The sequence below is a fragment of the Empidonax traillii genome, unplaced genomic scaffold (assembly GCF_003031625.1).
Source record: "Empidonax traillii isolate 1590-97213 ecotype Southwest subspecies unplaced genomic scaffold, ASM303162v1 scaffold1119:size178550, whole genome shotgun sequence".
NCBI lineage: Eukaryota > Metazoa > Chordata > Aves > Passeriformes > Tyrannidae > Empidonax > Empidonax traillii.
The window spans coordinates 64,041-85,049 of NW_020956312.1; the positions used below are offsets into that span (position 1 = coordinate 64,041).

General features: G+C 41.8%; 1 protein-coding gene across 5 annotated transcripts in view; it reads left to right on the forward strand.

The window, feature by feature from the left end:
- RASA2 (RAS p21 protein activator 2) overlaps nucleotides 1-21,009 on the forward strand; it is a 41,902-nt gene that overhangs the window by 12,246 nt on the left and 8,647 nt on the right. For 3 of the 5 annotated variants that reach the window (XM_027905086.1, XM_027905081.1, XM_027905082.1), the window contains exons 5-15: nucleotides 2,650-2,726; nucleotides 9,282-9,365; nucleotides 10,806-10,878; nucleotides 11,954-12,030; nucleotides 13,027-13,125; nucleotides 15,159-15,315; nucleotides 16,477-16,625; nucleotides 17,863-17,977; nucleotides 18,407-18,481; nucleotides 19,171-19,294; nucleotides 20,669-20,775. In XM_027905086.1, coding sequence (XP_027760887.1) covers nucleotides 2,650-2,726; nucleotides 9,282-9,365; nucleotides 10,806-10,878; nucleotides 11,954-12,030; nucleotides 13,027-13,125; nucleotides 15,159-15,315; nucleotides 16,477-16,625; nucleotides 17,863-17,977; nucleotides 18,407-18,481; nucleotides 19,171-19,294; nucleotides 20,669-20,775 — 1,137 coding nt within the window. Of the gene's footprint in view, nucleotides 1-2,649; nucleotides 2,727-9,281; nucleotides 9,366-10,805; nucleotides 10,879-11,951; nucleotides 12,031-12,542; nucleotides 12,556-13,026; nucleotides 13,126-15,158; nucleotides 15,316-16,476; nucleotides 16,626-17,862; nucleotides 17,978-18,406; nucleotides 18,482-19,170; nucleotides 19,295-20,668; nucleotides 20,776-21,009 lie in introns of those variants that run through there. The other 2 variants (XM_027905084.1, XM_027905085.1) reach the window with 2 other exon arrangements.

Below are 21,009 nucleotides of genomic sequence, written 5' to 3' on the forward strand. Positions count from 1 at the left end.
TTTTTTTTTTTTTTTTTTTTTCTGTCCTAAAAATTAAAAACTTTTTTATTCAACTTGCTGATTGCTACAAAATAAAACTGAATTGGGGCAGTGGAAAAATAACCAGAGCGGCCATTTTCTACAAGCACCTTGCTTGTGGTAAATTTAAGACTTCTCTGGAGTCACAATTCAATCCTAATGCAGAAACTGTAGACCTGTTGTTTTCTGTCCTGGATCACAGCTGATCTGAAGTGGAGGTGATTTAAAGTTCAGCAGAGTAACAACACTGTACGCTTGAGTTAATATCAGTTTGTAATCAAAGAAGGATGATAGGGGTTTCCTTTCAAGTGTGTATAGGAGGAGAGTGGCCTCTCCCCAGCCCCTGAAAATATGTAAAAATTACTTAGATTTTAAAAGGCATCTGCTCTGCTCCCTTTTTTATTTATTAAATCTTAATTTATCTGGTTTGAAATGGGGTCATGTGGTTAAACATGCCCTTGATCTTTGTAATTCAAGAAACTTTTATAGAGATTTGATCTGCACTTGCCAAATGCATTGATAAGATCAAAGTCTTTCACGCACCTCTAAGGTTTTTCAAGGTAGTTCTCTTTCTTAAAATTGGTAGGATTTATTGTTAGCAAGTAGTGAACTCCATCTTCCTCTGGTCAGTGTCTGAAAATCGATTGTTAGTCCATTTGTGAAGTTAAAATGGTCCCTGCCTGGCTCTGAACAGCCCTGAGATCTGCAGATGAAAGGTGCATTCCCATGAAGTGCTCTGTTTGTTTGTTGTGTAAGGATGGCTGATTTCTGTGCTCTGAACTGAACCCCATCTGTGCAGCCACCTTTCAAACCCACTTGTGTGTTGTGTCAGAGGTTCTGATGTGGATCTGCAGATCAGCCACTTCAGGAAACCATCACGCTGCTCTCAGCAAACAGAACAGAAACGTACCCAAAACTTGTTGGGGAAGTTCTTCCCTACAGCCACGTTACAGCAGTCCTCATGGTGCTGGGTTTTGAATAAACTTCATCCACAGGTAGTTTGCAGGAGCAGGAAGGTGCTATTTTACTGCTGCTGTTCAGTGCACAACACCGTTTGTGGTTCTTGTTTTTAAGAGCAAAAGAAAGATGTTTAGGACATTCGCAGCATCTGTTTCCTAAAACTGATTAAGTCAGCTATTACAGTAAGTACTGCTGATGTTTTTTTCATTTGTCATTCAAAAACTTCGCCTTGGAAGGCTGTTGGCATGCCCCAGTATCCTGTTTTTATCCTGTAAATCTCTTTTGCTCGTGGAGTTTCTCTGCCTGACAGATACTTTGTCGATGTACCTGTGTTCCCATCCGTGTAGCAGCAGTTTGCAAAACCCTTGGCAGGCGTCCCAAAACAGTTACGTTTTTATAACCTCCTTGTAAAAGGAGCTTCCCTTCTCCTCCCCTGTGACGTGCAGAGAGGGAAAGGCAGCCTTTGCCCCGGGGGATTTACAACAACAACATCATTTGGGTCCTGTGTCAAAACAGAACTGCTGCAGAAATGTGTGCAAGGTCAGCCCGGGGTTTTACTGCCATTTTAGTGTTGGGCAGCAAAGCTGTAGTGCAGATTAGGACTTGATTCCTTTGCCACGCTTGGAAATCACCTCCCAGATCCCTTCCCTGAGAATTTGGACTGTGGACAGACCGGTGTCATCTGATGCTCCATTTAGGAAATGGCCACATTCTAGGAGTACCGAGGAGAACACTGTCAGAGGGAAGATGCTGTCGATGTCTGATTGTTTTAGATGTGAAAGCCAGCACGAACAGCCAGGCACTGAAAGGAGCAGCAGGTGTTTTTCAGGCAGTAGCTGTTTGGAGCAAGGTTAGGTCCCAAATTTTGGTCATCCCGAGGAAGTTGCATACCGTGGTTTGAAGTTTTTGGAGCCTTGTATTGAGATGGGAGAGGAGGGTTCTGAAGTTGATCCATGATGTGCCATCATTTATGGATCATTTTTTATTAATACATCCTGCCATATCAGAGAAAGAAAACGAGGGAGCCGAATTTGCCACCTTTTCCTCTCCTTTGGCTGTGTTTGCTGTTCCTCACTAAATCAGCATCCTTCATGAGACAGTTGAAAGCTGCAATGGGATGCACAGTAGATTTCTAGATGATTTTCAGTCTGGTGTGATGGACAGGATTTCACAGCTAGACATTAAATGCTGCTGGTTTTGGCTACTGCACAATATTCTGCTGTTCTGAATATACTCAGCTGCCTTCAGAGTCCAAGGTACTTTTAGAACTTTCTCCTGAAATGTTCATAAATCTGCTCTCTGTGCAAGGATTGCTCATCCCATGGTCAGGACAAAACAGCTGAGAGAGACACTTGCTCTTGATACTTCCTCATGCTGGAGAAATACTTGTGTGTGTTAAATCTGTGAAGGGTTGACCAATTCCTGTGCTGTCTGCAGTTGGAGATAATGTTTCTCTATATCACTAACTCAAAGTTCGAGTGCATCCATCATACTCTACTTGCAGGATATGTGCTTTAGATGAGGTATTTTTTTGAAGTGGTTATATTAGAAATACATCAAATAACTTCTGTCTGTAAGCTATATTACTGTTCTAATTCCTGCTTTTAAAAGAAGGGCTTTTAAAACTAACTGATTTCTCTCTTGTTTGTTTTTTTTTTTTTTTTTTTCCAGGGAAAAGTTCACCTTGAATTAAAACTGAATGAACTGATAACAGATAATGGATCTGTGTGCCAGCAGCTAGTAGTACAGTAAGAAAATACATTAATTCTTTAAAAGTTGTTTGTATGTGGTTTTTCTCTCCTGATCCTGTGTGTCTGCACAACCTGTACCAATATTATTGCCATATGACTTTCTCTGGAGCCTGCCTTGTGAGGGAAGGGCTGTGTGCTGAGGGAACTCCTGCAGGAGCTTTTCACAGCTGCTCATCTCTCTTGCTGCCAAAGCACTGGCTTTTATTAGGCCTTGTTAGGATTAGTGTCTTGTAATTCCAGTGGAATTAGGTCTGATGGGAAAGCTGGGAATGTCCAGTGCAGCTGAGAGCCAAAACTTGCAGTGCTGCTGCCACTGACAGCACTGAGCTGCTGCTGCTGCTGGGAACAGAAATGACTTTTCCAGTAGTAATATTTTGGGTTGATATGTGAAAATCCACTCCTAATTTTGCTTCACAATTGTTCTCTCGTGGTTAAGCATGATAGGGAATGTTAATAGAGAAATGAAGTGCAGGAGTTGTGGCTCTGGAGCAGCATGTTTGTCACACTGCAGTAAAGCCTCTTAGCAGCAACGTCATCAGCTTTCACTGCCAACCTGAATTTTGACTCCCAACTGTAAAGATGTTAGTGTGTCAAAGAGCATCATAGAAACAATTCATTTTTGGTATATGTTATTTCAGAAAGGCAAATTTTTCCCGGTATTAAAGCAAAAGCAAAGAATGAGAGATACTGGACAGTAGTAAATCCTGTATTGTACTTTTAGAGCTTTGTTTGACAATGATCCAAAATGATGGATGATTATCTTCTAAGGGCATACAAGAGGATACTGATTTCTGGAAACCAATACTATCCTTTATTTCTGAAGGTCTGACAGCCCTCTGTGTCACTTGCCTGTGAGAGATTGACTGCTTTCACTGGAGAGAGCAGTGCAAACCAGTACCTGTGGGGATCAGGCAGATGGACGGTGTTCTTGTGTCTCAGCAGGAGGTTCAGGACAACAAGCCAATCTTAACTGCAGTTCAGAAAAAAAGGCTTTTCTGCACTTGTCTCCAGACAGGTTGTGGGATAGACCATGTGAAGAAAAGGGGGGTTATAAAGGCTAAGGGGAAATGAAAAACTCAAAAGTAGTAAGATTCTTTAATTTTGCTTTCCAGCATTGTTCATTAGCTTAGATTTATTTGAGTGAGGTTCTTTTTTTTTTAAATCTTCTTTGAGAATTTAGATGAAAGAGTGGGTTGTGTTGTGAAACTGCAAGGACAGGAAATGGTGTGTGGTCTTCTGCTCGTAGTGAGTGACTTGTTCAGTCGTGTTCAGATCAGACTCAGTGAGCGGGGGGAGACCCCTGCACTGTCAGTCTTGGTCGTGTAATCTGCATTATGAAGTTTTAGTCAACTATATAAACCAAGAGGAGTAGTTTAGTTGGCTCAGGGCCCTGCCAAGTACTCTCTGCTGTTCTCTTTAATTTTTTTGGTGTGCAAAGGGAAGCTGGTTCTGGGATAGAGCTAAGCCAGTGGACCTGGTAATGCTTTAGCAGCTCCTGCAGGCTGATAATTCAGATAAAATGGAAACCTGCTGTACATCAAGGAATCTTTATAACTTAAAGGTAATTGGGAATGTGTCTGCTTTTCTAGTGGGTACCAGCTTGGTTCAGTGGGAGTCCTGCTGCTCTTATTTTTTCCCATTTGCAACACGAAGGAGAACTAGAACAGCTTTTTCCCCATGAACTATTCACCACCAGAAGCTGGCTGGAGCTTTATGACTTTCCCAGCTAAACTTTCTGAGAGATGTCCTTTTTTAAATTTATTTTTTATATGTTCATGCCTTTTCGGGTTTAAAATATTTTTATTTCTTTTAAAAACACGCTTGGACTTCTCGCGCCGAAGAGAAGTTGCTTTAGAAAGTTACTGTTGCAGATTGCAGCAGGAAGTGGTTTACTCACCCTCTTGGGATCTCTTTGTGACGGAGATAATTGATGAAAAGGTTCTCTTTTGATTGCTTTGCTCACTCACTGACACGTGGGAGAGGACTGTGCGTTCGACACCGCGCTCTTACATCAGTGCTTTTGGCTTCGGCTGAGGTTGTGAAATGCATCAGAGTTCCCTAAACTAGAAATGTTTATTAGTGTGTTTTACCCCCCAGGCTGACAGCCTTGAAATAGTTGGATGCATTAGTAATACCCTGGGTGTAAATATATTTTGGATGCACGTATGAGAGTATGAGAACTACATCTCTCTCTGAATGTACAGAAATGGGGGTGAGGGCGTTTTTGAGACCACATGAGGAACTTAGAGAAAATACACGTGGGATTATTCAATAGAAAATTTAAACTCTTTAAAAATCTACTTACTTTGTTAAGCATTTCCCGTGATAATTCATAAGTGGTGCACTTATTGCTGTCACTTCTCTTGGCGTGCAAGCGTTAGTTAATCTTCCCTTGGTGAAGGACTGTCGTAGAGATCACTGGGATGGGCTAAGCCCTGATTCTGCACGTAATGTTTGTATTAATTGCAAGCTTGCTTTAGTTGAGTTCCATACAGATCAAGATCAGAGCCTGTGAATTAAAATCTTGTTTTGTCTCTCACAGTAATTGTTTCCTTTTCTAATGTGTGAATGAGGAGGGGGAAAAGATAGCGCAGGAGATTACCTGCTGACTCAGTGTGGGCTCTTCTTTTCAAAACCGCAGGAGCATGTGTAGTAACACATCTCAGAAGTGCAGGTTGCAGGTCCTGCTTCTGGCAGTCTGTAAAAACAAGTTTGCCTGACCGTCGTTTGCACGTTTTGCTGCTGCTGAAATAGGTGATATTTGAACAATTTCTGGCCAAATTAGGCACTTGGGTGGTAGCACTTGCCTTCCCCGAGTGTGACAGCACTTCAGCTGTGAGAAAAGGTGTATTTTGTGTATTTACAGTGTGAACACTGGATAGCCCAGAAATGGTTTATTACAATTAAATTTTGACTTCTCTGCACACACTTTTCTAAATCAGTTTTATCTTAAATTGACCTGTCAGTTTGTTACTGTCCTCTTTGTACTTCATCTGCTCATCTGAAGTTGTTCTAGGGAACCTAACCAATTTTTTGGAGGTGTACAGATCCTAATGGTTGCAGTTGGGGAGTTTTTGCCCTTGGAGAGAACTTGGGTTGGTTGGAGTGGTGGGGGTAGAGTCCCTCAGTCACTGAGGAGGTTTGTCGAGGACTTATTTTCATCTAATGAGCTGAATGTGCGCCAGTTATATCTGAAAGGCTCTCATTTCCTGTATGAAACTCCTCTTGCACAACAAACCAATGAGAGGTAAAGCAAGAATTAATGTAAATTGAAGAGTATCTCACACTGTACTGGAACTGATCCGTAGTTTGAGAAAAGAACTAAAGTCCTTCTGTTTTTTTAGACTTTATATAAAAAGACACAGTACTTAAAAATATAAAATAGAAGGCTTCTAAATTCCTGTCTACTTTTTCAAACTCTATGCATTTATGCCTTTTGAATGAAAATTGCTTGTAGCAGCCTAGGTAGATGAAATGATTTGTCAAAGCTGAAATATTTGCCATGTGTTAGAAATGTATTTATTGTTGTTGTCAGAATAGGAATGTATATTTAGTGCTACTTCTTTTTTGGATGGGTCAAAGTGTTTGACATCTTGTTGTTGCCTTTGCTGGGTTTTCTGGATGGCTGTTCTCCTGTGTGAGGAGGCAGCAGTTCCAAGCACTGATTCTTTGAGGAAAGGCAGCATTCTGGTGGAATCTGCCAGCTGGAAAACTTAGTGAGATTGCCCTTCTCCATCACTGTTAAATCTGCTCTAATGGAGCCACTTCAAACATCTTCAGAATTGTTAACCATGTTTACTGGAGGCTGTTTGTGGAGCAGCTGGGAAGTATCTGGAACGATTCAGTCTCGTGTCCTCCATCCAGGGGGAGCAACGATCCGGTTTGGTGGTGCTGAGTTGATTTCCTGGCTCCCTGCCCCTCTTGGCTACTGCCTTTGGAGCTTGGGAGGGCTCCTGCACCACCAGATTTGCCAGACTGACAGCTCAGACCCTGACCAGCTCTGTGTAGGGTCAGTAAATAGAAACATTGGGGGGTTCAGCTCAGCTGACCCAGCCGTGCTGTCGGCTGCTGCGAGTGGAGCAGACTGCAGGCAGCACCTGGAGTGAGAGATGGAAGGGGAGGAGCTGAGATAAATCAGAAGCAAATTCTCCAGCCTGGTAGGTGTGAAAGAGGAAGGTTTGTGATGAATCTTGGGAGCTGATGGTTGGCCCAGGATAGGCTGTGTGAGCTGGGCAGGCCACACTCGCTGGCAGCAGAGCTGGCACTTGTGCAGGAGGTGAAAGGGGAATGCCAGAGCTGCCCACACAGGAGACTGACTGTGCATGAAACCAGCTCTCAGTGACAGATCCCTGTGATGAATCCAGAGATTCTGGTTCTGCTGCAAGGCTGTGTCGTTGTCAGTACGATGCTTTTCAGCTTGCAAGAAGTCACAAACAAGCTTTTCTTTAGTTTGTGTGTGTTGTGGTCAAGCTGCAAGAACACCTGGGGAGAGCAGAACAACCTGTAACCAAAGGTCCGACAGACTTTCATCTGTTTGCCGGAGAAATCCAGGAGCTTGGTGAACATGGCACAGACTGGAAGAAGAAAAATTGGTTGTTGTTAAAACAGTTCAGTTCTCTTGAGATAAGTTTGGCTGATCCATCTGCTGTGAATCCCCCATGATATTCAAGTTGAGGCTCATTTACAGGCACACTCACTGCTCTCACCTGAAAAGCCTGAGGAGCTGCAGAACGGTCTGTTCAGTGCCCAGAGTGCCCATTAATCTGAAAGAATCAAGTCCTGCCTCAGATCAGACCCCCCAAATGACTGACAAGTCTAGACAGTTTAATTTTGTCGCCACTCTTCTGTGCCTCGGGTGTGTTGGAGGAGGAATCAATTAATGCTCGTGAAACAACTGGATGCTTCAAGAACCCTGTTAAATGGTGGGTTTGAAACCACTGTGGGGTTCATTGTGATTCAGAAATTATTGAAATGCTGAAGGCCACGTGCTTGATAACTGGAAGAAAAATAACAAATGATTGTGCAGTGGCTCAGCACTAAATGTTCCCTGAACTGGCTGAGACAAAGGGACTTTTGGGGGTGAAAATACCATCTGGTTTATAATTGTGCCTACTGCAGAGAGGGGGGAGTTTTGAGTCAGCACAGGAGTGTTGGTGTCTGTTGTTTCCCCACTTGAGTTTGCAGCTCCTGTTACTCTTTCAGCACCGTTTTTCTGCAGTACAGAAATTGTTTACTTAAGCAGGTGTAGCTGCTGTTGCTGTGAGGTGACTTTAACTTGCTCTGCACAAGTAGATTCCACATTGCACTATTGGAACATTTGCTTCATTGTTTAGATGGACTCAGAGAAGTCTGGTTTCTCCTTTAGTTACCTCGCTTTTGGATTTCATTCAAACTGGCAAATTTTGACAGCTGAAACTTACTTGCATTCATTTAGTTAAATTCCTGAAATATATATATATTTTTTAAAAATAGATTATTTAAAAGAGATCAGGAATACAGCATTCAGATCTCCTTTGTTTTGTTTGTGAAATCCTGTAATCTGCTGAGTGTTTCCAGACTTGGTAAATGAGTGCTGCAGTGTCCATGGTTCCATTAGAGCATCATTTGGCCAGAAGTCTGGATTGTGCTATGAATTCACCACCTCTTCTGCTTTGCTTTTGTTGTTGCAGCTGGTTTTGGTTAATGCTCCTATGTGGGCAGCATCTGAAGGTTGGGCAGCTTGCTGAGCCAGCTCTGGGTTGCTGCTGTGGTGATTCAGGAAGGTTGCAAACCTTCAGAAAAAGCTCCAGAGAAGGTGTTTCTGTGCCCACGAGCATCAGTTACCAACTGCCCTGTCTCTTTTGCATCAGGAGTGGTGAACAGCGTGCCTGTTAAACGCCACCTGACCACTTACTCCAGGAATTATGGGAGAAAACTGTGTTTTTAAAGGGGCTGTTTAACCCTGAACGTGGGCTGTTGTGGAAAGAATTTGAAAATGAGCCTTAAGCACTATTTCAGCTGTAGAACTGAAACCATAAACTGATAGTTGGGGATGCTTAATTCTAAATAACGTTTCAGGGTATGACTTTGCATTTCTCAGCGTAACTCAGAACGTGGTTTATCCAAAACAAAATATTTGAATCCATTTAAATGCCTTCTAGATGTAGCTGCTGCCACTGGTTGAGGCCAAATTGCTTCCTGTGGGCCTTGAGAAATCAAATTTAAAAGTTAACCAGGTCTGTAATTTCTCTTAATATAGCAGTTCATTTTACTCAGGATTTTGTGATACTGGAATCTTTCTCAAACTGCTTTATCAAAGCAGTTCCAAGACTTTTGTTCTCACAGAGCCCCCTCAGTTTGACTGGACACTTGAATATTACTTTGAGTTGCCATCCAGAGGGCTGTAGTTATGATCTACTGCAGGTACTTACATCATGTTGGATCGATGGATAGATCAGTGTGTAATGAGGCAGGACTTAAATAAAATTTATAAAAAAAAAGAGTCTTTTGGGGGTTATTTCTTCAAGCCAAATCTCTTGTTTCACTGATCTGCTGTTTGCCTTTTCCTCACAGCATAAAGGAGTGCCACGGGTTGCCTCTTATAAACGGACAGAACTGTGACCCTTATGCAACTGTCTCTCTCGTGGGGCCTTCCAGGTAACATTTTAGGGTGGAATGAATCGATCTGAAATGCTGTGATTTTGAACTGCAAAAGGAGGTCGTGGGTTTTGAGCAAAAGCTTTGAAACAGAAAAAATCTTGAAACATCCCATCTTCCACTGGCACTGTTCTTCCACCTTCCCCACCGTCACCTCAGGGCTGGGATGGTGTTTGGTCTGTCTGATTGGCCTGCACCGCTCTAGAACCACTTGGCACTCAGTTCTTTCTTAGGTTTCTTGATTTCTGCGCTGTGCTTCCCGTTAATTTCTGTAAAATTCCCGTATGGGGTGACGCAGTTAATTGCTTACCTTCCTCTCTTTTAAAGACTGTGGGAGGATTGTCCCTGAGTAAGCCCTGCATGGGGCATTTTTTCCTCCTTGGTAACACATGATCACATTTTTTTTTTATGGTTTGCCTTGGGGTTCTTTTTGATAGGGTCTTTTGGTTTGATTTGGCTGTTGGGGTTTTCCTTGAGAGGACCGTGGAGATGTGACCATCATCCCTGTGGGAAGCTCGGGGCTGATTGCCAGAGAAGGAGGGTTGACACACGGTCACTGTTTGAGTCCTGTGACGTGGATGGAAGTGGGAGAATGTTGGTCCCACAGAATATTTGGCCTGTTGGTGTAGGAATAAATGTGCAATTCTGACAGAAATCCCTGGTTAAGATTTTCCAGCCTCATGCACGTGTGACTCACATGCCATGACTGGAATATTTACATGCCTGAAAACAGGTAGTTGATCCATTCTTCTCCCTTATCTCCTTTTCCCCACATTTTATATTTGTGTTCCTTTTAAAAAGCGTTTTTATACTACCATATATAAAAATAATGCTAAATAAAAAAAACCCCAGGTGTATTCTTCTATAAAACTTGTAAAATTTAAAAAAAAACCAAAACTAACTCCCAAGAAAATGAGGAACAGTTGTTTTGTTTGACCCTGTCCTGCTCAGTATCCGACACTGGCAGTGATTGCTCTCCAAGAAAACCTCCAGTCTTGGGTAAACCTTTATCTGTAAAGAAGGGGTGGGTATTTCCCCAACAGAAGAGGGTGGGGAAAAACAGAAATTGCAGTAGAACAAGATGGGGGGAAAAGCTTGTAAACTGCAGGCAGTTTCAATTAAAGAGATTTAAATTTTAAATGTTTTTTAGAAATTGTTGGTATATTTTAATTGATGTGTGTAAGTTTTATTTGTTTGGGATATTAAATGCAAACTTTGAGCTGGGTAGATGCATAATGAACTAGATACAGTATTTAAAATTTTAGCTCTTCAAACTATACTGTGAAGATGAATTAATTATATTTTTAAGATTTTTCCTCTCTTTCTAAAATAACAAAAAAATGTTCTAACTTAAATGAGTGGGTCCTTCTTGACGGCAGAATGTCTTTATAATTGTGTGTTGAAGTTGTCTGTGGTAAAAATGTTACCATGTTGGAACAGGAATGACCAGAAGAAGACCAAAGTCAAGAAGAAAACAAGCAATCCGCAGTTTAACGAAACCTTTTACTTTGAGGTAACTTTTTGTGTGGTGTTCTCCCTGTCTTACCTATTCTGTACGATCTCTCCAATATTTTTAATAACCTAACACAGAAAGCTCTCAAATGTGAGTGCGTGACACTTCAATTTCTATCTGCCAGACAGTGGCATTGCCCTTCAGTTGCTGTGTGAAAAATGACTTCTTCACAAGCACATCTGTGAAGGCAGTTTATTATCTTGAATTACCTGTTGCCAGCTGTTGCCTTCAGTAGTTCTGAGATGGCTTTAACCTGTCCTGTGGAATTCTAGTCAAATATTTTCAAGAAGATTGAGTTAAAAAATCCGAACAACTGACATCTTTAATGAAGTAATGGAACGATTATACCCCAAAAAGAGTTTAGTTTATTTTTAAAAAAGTTAACATTGTTGTTCTTTAGGAGTTGATTTCATTTTATAGAAGTTATCCTGCAATAAATGATGAGTTTAAATGTTCATCTGATTTGTCTTGGCGGTTATATTTTCGTTTAAGCATGCTACACTGAGACTTGGAAGGAGCACAACTATTACATGTGCCTCAAGTGTGTTCTGATTTACTGTGTTTTGTGTGGAGTGTCAACATCTGGTGTGTGTCTCAGTTACCTGAGTGTCATTTCTTAGAAGGAAGATGTTAGGATAAAAATGTGCTCCAAACCACCCTGATAACTTTACAACTTCTGGTGGATTGGATGGAGTGGAGAATGCAGTCAGTGTGTTAGAACTGGGGCAAGAAGAATGGACTTGTAATTTGTTGTTCCTTTAAACCTTCCAGAACTAACTCCAGTCCTTTCTTGGGGCTTATGCTAAAACCAAAGAAATCACGTCCTGCTCCTTGTTGTTTTTCCTGATAGATCTGTCCTGTGATTCCCTGAGATGTCAGCCAGCCCTCAGCAACCCTTCTTGCCCCATTTTTCACCTGCTTGCTGGCAAAAGGCACTTTGGTCAATAGAACTTCCTCCTTTTTAGAGAGAACAGTAATTATTTATCTGTGTTAGAGGTAGAGGCTTTTCTTTGATTTTTGACATTTATAATATATCAGGAAAAAAAAAGTGTTAATAGGAGGAATTTCCTTGCAGGTGACCAGGTCTAGCAGTTACACCAAGAAGTCCCAGTTTCAGGTAGAAGAAGAAGATATTGAGAAGCTAGAAGTCAGGTAAGTCATGTGGATTAGAGAGTGCTTTCATAGAATTATTAATAAATCACAGTATTTCATCACTGAGACAATAAATATGTTTTATCTTAGAGTAGCTCCACAGAATTACTGATCAGACTTGCAAATACTCCAAGTTTGGTCCCTTTCCTGCTCCTTTTCCCTCAGAGCAGCTCTGTCTGTTTATTCAGTGTAGTCAGAACAGCTGAGAGCCCCGTGCTCAGCCTGGCTGTGCTCCTGCACATCCATGCACCAAACCTGCTGAATGACAACAGACCTCCAAGGCCAGCATGTTTGGGCATCAGGAGAATTCAGCAGTTAATTTTAAATAGCCATCACAGAACTAACTTGGTATGTGCATTTTTGACTGTTAGCTCCATTAATTAGAATTGTCTGTTTCTTTATAGATATAAATATATTTAGAAAAAAACAATCATGCCCCAACAAATCTAGTTGTCTTTTGTTTTTGTTCTTTTTTTGTTTTGTTTTTGTTCTTAACACCTGCTGTCTGTCAGAAATGTCAGAGAGGTAAGAAGTGACAGAACAAAGCCAAGGTGCATGTCTGGAGTGGTTCCTTTGGAGGTTGTGAGCGTTGGAGCTGCTGCTTGGACAGACAAGAGCATGTTTGGTGTGGCATTGCAGTGTGCCAGGGTCTGCCAGTCAGACAGATGTAAATACATGATTAAAAAGTTCACTGGAATTACCTCTGAAGAAATGTGCACAGTTCTGGGGGTGGAGGCTGCTCAGAACCCGTCCATATTGCCAGTATCACTTTTATTTACTGATGCGAGGTCTGCAAGTCTAACTTTCACTGTTTGTTTAGCTGTTCTGTATGGGTTAATCAAAGCCACTTGTTTGATTCTTCTTGATTTGTTTAGAATGGAGTGAGATCTCTAACATTTGCTGCCTGCATGCATGTGGATTAGTGCTGTAAGGCAGTCATTGTGAACTTATTTCTCTCTGGGGGAAAAGAAAATCAAACCATGTTCTTATTTGCAGGGTTGACCTGTGGAATAATGGCAATCTGGTACAAGATGTCTTCCTAGGAGAAATCAAAGTTCCTGTGAAGGTGTTAAGAAATGATTCCTTTCAAGCATGGTGAGAAATGGTGGTTCAGAAGTGAATTTGCTTGTCCTGCACATTTTCCCTTGCAAAATATATGCTTTATTCTGCCTGTTCATTAAACTGTGTCTTGCTGTTGTAGTCAGGGTAAACCATGTTTTTAGAGTTTCCCTGCTAAGTTCACCTTGCCAGAGGGTGCATTTGGCTCTTCTCTTCCCCCCTCTGCCCGAGGTCACAGAATAATTGCTGTGTTTGAGGGGGGAGACTGAGTGTAACTATTTTTTTTGGTCAGCTTGCTGGATGTAGATATTTTTCAGCCTAACCTGCCAACTTGGAGTCTCTCAGAATTGAATCACAATTAAATTTCTAAGTTGGACTTTCAGAATGACTGATGAAGAGTTGATTTAATCCTTGAAGTATGGCTTTTTTTCTTCCTGGGGGATGTTCTAGAAGTATCTTCTGGAACTGACCCAACCTAATTTCGGGGAAGCAGGCACAGAAGCTGGAAGGGTAAGGTATGAAGGGAATTTAGGGAAGAAAGACTTCAGTTTGTAACATAGCAGCATTTCCCTTCTGACTTCCCTGCAAGCAGGAACCCATCCCTCACCCTTTGCTGTCCCAAATGCTCAGCAGCAGGAAGTGATGAGGGCAAGAGATGTGAGTGCCTCAAAGAGTGTAGAATATTCTGCTTTTAGGGAACCTTCCTCTCCAGAAAGAAGCCTGGAGGGAGCCCTGGTGTGTCCACACAGAAAATGCCCAGGAAGGAAGTGGGGAGATGGGAATTAAAGGTAACCCAGGTCTTGGCTGTGCTCTGTGTAGCCCCCTCAGGCCCTGAATGTCCAAGCTGAACTCAGACTCTGGGTGTTTGGCTGCGATCCTGAGCACAATAAACCTTTGTGCTGGGAGTTGCTGGTTTTTCCACAGTGTGTTGCAGACTCGTTCTGCCAGTGCTCTGATCGACTGCTGTGTGGCCATGTTAACATAATGGCATTGCTCTGTTAACCACCTGCTAAGAGGGAGATTCATCAGCACGGGCTCATTACCAGCGCATTTAGTTTGGGGAGCCTTTTGGATTGGCCTGACTCACACCCAGTTCACTGGAAGGATTGGTAGATAGAGTGGGTTGTGTCTGCTGATAACCCTACACTGAACGTCCCCACATCCAGTTAGCATCTGCTTAGCAAAACCAGCTCTGGGATTAAAAATAACTAATTTTTTTATACTCTTACTAATTTGCGTAATATGTTTTTGAATGTGGCCAAAGTACAGCACGTCAAGCATCAGCACTACTTCTAAATATTGGGAAAATAAGCCTAAGAGTCCTGCTGTTGAGTAGAGGTTCTCCTGGTAAATCAGTTTTGTTATTACCGTGCCTTCAGGGGCACTGCAGCTGATTATGAAAAAAAAAAAAAGGCAGTCTGATCTCTGGATCGTGGAGGCACAAACACACACGATTGTAAAAGCATATCTGAAGGCAGGATTGCAGTTTGTTGGGGTGAATGTGAAGCTGTTCTGTGACACTGCTTAAAAACTGGTAACATTTTTGTGGGGCCGCTCCTCCTGTTGGACCAGAGTGGAACTACAGCAAAAGCCAGTGAAGAATCGTTTTAGTGTGTTTTGTGTTAAGAGAGCAGAAAAACACCCACTTTTTTTCCTTTATCCTGTTTCACAAGGATGCAGCCTGCTAATATTATTTTTTTTTTCCTTGTTTCAGACTAAATTCTTTACCGTGGCTGTTCCGTCTGCAGTGTCCAACACCCTAAATTTAACCTGGACGTGAAATAAGATGGTCCAGTGTCATTTCAAACTATTCCTGCTATTCCAGCTAGCCTACAAAAAAAGTATAGCCTATTTCCCTGTTTGGAAAGAAAGAGAAAATAAGTGGAAATTTCAGTATGTGCTGAAGATGTATCAAGTGCTGCTCAATATTTTTTCTTTTGTGTCTAATTTTTTTGCCAGTTTTCAGACGTAATGTGTGCCTACTGAAATAATTGTGATGCTTGATTGTAGAATTAGTCAAATGAATGAGATGGGAATCTGATATTTTAGAATTGCCCTGTTGCTTACAGGTACTTACTTCAACCCAAAGAAAATGGAAACAAGTCTTCTAAACCGGATGATTTGGGGTCACTCCGATTAAATATCTGTTACACTGAAGACTGTGTGCTTCCATCTGAATACTACACTTCCTTAAGGAACTTGCTGCTAAAATCTTCAGATGTTCAGGTACTTTTTTTGAGAATTTCTTTCAAGTGAAAAGTTGAAATGAATTCGGCAGTCCTGTGTGAGATGCGAGTGTGCATTACTCGTATCCAGATAATTGGGTTTGTTCCTTCGAGGTAATTACTTCTGTCGCACCCAGATGAGCAGCTTGTAGAGCTTTTACTTCTGCAAAGTACCAGGATTTTCTTCTTATTTTAGAAGAGCTGGCAGAGGCAGTGAAATGACCTGTGCTGTGTGGCTGGAGGAGATAAAATACTTGTGTTAGTTGCTCTTTTCGACACTGTTTTTCCACTGGCTGCTGTTGGCTTCCTGGATTTAGAGGTTTTCCAGGGACATTGATCCCTTATTGGCACTGAAGAGGCAGATAATTAAAAAAAAAAAGGTCTGCTTCAGAAGTTTTTAATTGTTTTTAATTCTGCTTGTGAATTGCTTCTGCCTTCCCCAGCGTGTTGATCAGCTCGACTGGATTTCTCCACATGGTGACAAAGAGCAAGTGTTGGGAGATGGTTTGTGTAACAGTGGGACAGGAATCAAATTAGAGTAACCAGGCTTGATATTCTTAGGTGTTTTATAGCTTTTCATCCCTTCAGTGTTAGTGAAGTACAGGCAGAGGAGAAGAGGGATAAAGAGCAGGCAGATGTGACTGAAGTTTTTGCTGGCCCGTGTTCAAAGGCTGCCTCGATGGAATTCAGGAGTAGCTGAGTGTGTAGGCAGTGGCAGTCAGCAGCTGTCTTTCCTACTTAAATAATTTCATTTTTGTATTGAAATTCCCAGCTCTGCAGTGACAACAGACACTTCAGAAGTGTGGGAACTTCTAATGTCCTCTGGTTAGAGTTTTCAAAGTCCTATAAAGATACATGGCATTATAGCAGAGCAATTGCTTCCTGCCTCTCTTACTTGGATTTGGGACAAAGCCACACTCTGAGCCTTTAGGGAGAAGGAGAAGGGTGAGGACCTGCCGAATTCCATTCTTAAATGTCAATTAGAGTGGATAATACCAATTTTCAATGAAGTCACTCTGCAGAACGGAAGCTTTTAATTGCCACGTTACACAGCAAATGTTGAAACTTTCTGTTAGGAAACCGTGTCTGTGGTCATGTTAGAGCTGATCTGCATAAAAACATTGACCCGCTCCACTCATGGTTTCCTGCTCTGCTCTCCCAGCCCATTTCTGCATCTGCTGCCTACATCCTGAGCGAGGTGTGTCGGGACAAGTACGACGCCGTCCTGCCCCTCGTGCGACTCCTGCTGCACCACCACAAGCTGGTGCCCTTTGTTGCTGCAGTGGCAGAACTGGATCTGAAGGACACCCAGTATGTAGTTCATGGTTATTCATTTCATGCTTTCTAACCTTTTTCTTCAGGGGGCTTCGTGACACGGCACCGACAAGTAGGAGTGTTGGTTTGTCTCTCTCGCTGTGTAAAACTGACTGAAGTCATCCATCTTTTAATGCTGGTTTATAAAAACATTCATTAAAATCACTTCGAAGTTGGGGGTCAGAGTTAATGGTTGTGTGCAATTTGGTAATGTTTTGTCTTAAGAGCATACAGTTTTTATTTTAAAAAATTCAGCCACTCTTCAAATTTTCCTGGCCATTGGATGGGAACTTATGAACTTAGATGGATCTAATTAAATGGAACATTTTTGAAATTGCTAAGAATCTTATCCTCTTTCTTTTAATATGTGACTTAAATGAGGGCTGCCATTTTTCTGCAAAAATTCCTTGTAATTAAGAACATATCCCAGCGGTGGTGTCTGGGCTGTGAATTTGCAGTTCTGTGGTTAGGGGAGACATGAAGAAGCAGCAGCAGCCACTGAGGTGCCAGGTCACGGCCAGGGGAGGTGTGGAAGGGATTCTGTCGGCACAGGACAGTTCAGTTCAAGGCTGGCTTGCTCTTGATTTCAATAAGAACTCTGCAGAAGGAGGTGACTCACAGAACTAATTTCCTAAACTGCATTTTAGTGCACACATTCCGCTGTAACTGAGCTGTGACAAAGAAAGCTTCAACTAAATCCCTCAGATTAGAAAGATACACTTGGCACAGCTGGCTCTCGGTTTTCTTCAGCAGCTCTAAGGAGTAAAAAGCCTAACCCTGGATTAAATATGTTTCGGTTTAAGTGGCTGAGTTTATTGGTGTGGTGTAGCAGTTGGTTTATTGTAGCTCTGAGATTTTTCTCACCGTGACTACTGGAGGAGGAACTGTGCCTTAATGAGGTACAACTTCCTTTATTTCGGAGTTTTCTCTGATTGTACTTCATCCCATTCCAGACTGCACTGCGACTCCCATTGTCTGAAACGCCTTAGGATTTTTCTTGTGGTTTTATTTACATTTCTGGCTTTGGTAGTAGCTGTAATAACATTCTTGTTTATTCTCCTTCTGTTCCTGCCATTGCAAGCTCAGTATCTGGGTTCTGGGATTTCGGACTGACATACATGAAAAAATATTTTTAAAAATATTATGTAATAGCAAGATGAAGTATTAATTGAATTTGGAGCCGAACTTCTTATTTTTATCCCTGTTGGAGTAAAATCCATTCTTTTCTTTGCAGAGAAGCAAACACAATCTTCAGAGGCAACTCATTAGCAACTCGGTGTGTAGATGAAATGATGAAAATAGTGGGGAAGCACTACCTGAAGGTTACTTTGAAGCCTGTTATTGATGAGGTAGGTTATTCCTACTAGAACTGTTTTCAGGGCTCTCAGCCCTCAGGGCTATCCTGTCTTGTTGATAAACATTCTGCTTCGAGCGCTGTCTGTGGTAGGAATCACTCAGGGGAGGGAATTCCAGAGGAAAGTTAAATTGAGCAATAATGGGTTAAGTTTAGTGGGAGGAGCTGCTTTTTATTATTCCAGATGCTTCAAAAAAAAGTCAGTGACAGTTGTTGCAGAATTTGCCCATGTGATGCTTCAGGTAACTGATCCCTTACAAAAGACCCAAACAAAGGTGAGGATAATCATTACATACTGCTATGGATAATTAGGCCCTATTTAGAGTTTTCCCAAACCTAGGACAGAATCTGGTTTGAAATGGGTGCATTTCTGTGTTTTCTGTCTGCAGAGTTGAACTCCTCTAGTTGTGTTTGTTTGTTCCAGATCTGTGAGTCTCCTAAGCCCTGTGAAATAGATCCCATCAAACTAAAAGAAGGGGATAATGTAGAAAGTAACATGGTGAGTTTCCTAATTGATTTTTTACTAATTTGAATTTTCTCAAAATCTGAAATGAAAGCATTTTGAAAGCAGCTCTTTGTGATGGAAAGTAGGTAACTTACAGTAGCAGTGTAATTCTCTGGTTTCAGAGTAAACGTAGAGAAGGCTGTATTTCCTTATCCCTGTTTATGAAGGCAGCACTGGAAAAGGCCAGTGGAAAACAGGATGGGATGGAGAAACTGAAGAAGATTAGTCTTTCTTACCAGTTTTTGGGGTGTTTTGATTCCTGACGTTCTGTGCTCAGCGTCTAGATTATGATGTGCCTAATTAGAACTGCTTTAGCGTTCTTTTATTGAAGTTCTGCTTGCTGCTTGCCTGCTATTAGAGGACGAGAATGTTCAATTTTTAGTCGCTGCAACAAGTTAATATTCACCTGGTATACTATACGTGGGAAGTTGTCAAATTACAAGACAGCTATTGATATATGGTTGTATATTGCCAGACAGTGCCTATAGACTTTATTGTAAGTGAATTCTCTTTTAACACTCGTAATGCCCTATAAATATCATGAGACTTTTTAAAATAGGCACTGTGCTAAAACTCAGAATTGAGTAGTCAGGCAGTGTTTGGAAAGAAAATAACTGTAGTGTTATAACCCAGCAATGTGCCTGTTGCTGGTGTGACAGCAGTGCCTGTGTTCACTCCTGCAGGACAATCTCCGCTATTACGTGGACAAAGTGTTCCGGGAAATCGTGCAGTCCAGCATAAGCTGTCCCACCCTCATGTGTGATGTTTTTTACTCCTTGAGGCATCTGGCTGCCAAAAGATTTCCAAGTAAGTGTTCTCTAAAAACTTTTGGAAGTGGTGTTCGGAGGGGAAGTTCACTTCTGCAGTTACCACGTGGGGATGGTTGAAATCCTTCCTTGTCTTGCTCAAAGCTGGGCCCTGAACCTTCTCACTTTGCCAGTCAGGCATTTGTTTGTCTGTAAATTAAAGTGAAGCTTTGTGGCCACTCAGCAGGACACAGAAATGTAGGGGGTCAGAAATTGCAAAAGAGTATGAGATAGTAGAAGAAAAGCACAAGAATAGAAGAATAAGAATAGAATAGAAGAATAGTACAGGAAGTGATTTGTTTGAGAGAGATGTCAAATTTGTAGGGACTGTTCTGTTTATTGCTTCCAAAGAAGCAAGATGTGCACCTGAAAATTAATTCCCCATTTGCACCTTTACATGAACTGGCACTCTGCTAAGTGTGACCAGCACATCCGTAATTTTCTGAAATCAGCTTTCCTACTGCTACAGCTCTACTGCTTATGGGTAGTTTGGAGGAGGGGGATAATAAAAAAAATATTTAATGGGTTTGTAAACGTGACCCTTATTAGAACAACTTTATTCTTTCAGGGTAGTTTTGATGTAGGAATGATGTGGTAGGTCTGAGATACTCTTCCACCTGAGTCAGTTAAAATCTGCAATGTTATGTAATGAGCTACAGGTGAAGATTATGCTTCTCATAATGTGGAACATTTCTCTGATTCATGTTTGTCACTGGTACTGAAGCCATGAGTTGCTCTCGTTTAGACAGTCCTTTTTAGAACAGCTAATTTCCCAGATCAGGTTCAAGTGGTCATTAGAGTAAGAATGTGATCCCACTCTATTTCCCAATATAAAAGTGTAAATATACTCATAATATTAAATGAAAAATCCTCACTTACACTATCAGAATTATATAATGCCATGGTTTTATGAAGCAGTTCAGAACTGGAATTAAACTTGCCCCTATGTGTTGACTGTTTGTCACAAAGCACTGATGTGTTTGAGTTGCTGTGTGAGGAGCTTTGCAAGGGTGGTAAATCCAGCAGCCCCGGCGTTTGGAGGCACCTGCTGCAGTGTCTTTAATCTGCTCTCAGCATGCAGCCACACCTCCTGAACACTGGGGGTGTAAATGCTTGCAGCCATCTCATCGTTGCTGGCAGTGGAGCCAGCTGTATGGGAACACAACTTCCCGGAGAAACAAACCCTCCATTTAAGCAGAACATTTCTTGCCACGATCACCTTCCCATTCCACGCACATCATCGATTTTTTCCTGCTCTATTTTGAAATGTAAATGTCTCCTCTGATGTTACCCCCTCCAGGGTTTTTATGTTAACTGTCTTCCTGGTTTCCTGTTGAGTTCAGTGCATGTTACATTTCATGGTTTTTCTCTGCAGATGACCCTCATGTGCAGTACTCTGCAGTGAGCAGCTTTGTGTTTCTCCGTTTCTTTGCTGTAGCCGTAGTCTCACCTCATACTTTTCATTTACGACCTCACCATCCCGTAAGTTCCGTGGAGCTTTGTTCTGTTTAATTCACGCCCTCAGAGTGATGTGGGAAGGCCTGAGTTACTCTCAGTGGGTGTGAGTGGGAAATGAGGTGACTGGATGTCTCTGGGTTCAGTTTCCAAAGGAAATGAGTTATTTGCGGTTCTTCGAGCATCAGGTTTTTCAGCCTTTCTGGGGTGTCCTGAAAAGATGTGGCAGAGCTGTTAATTAATAATAAAGATGCTGTGCCT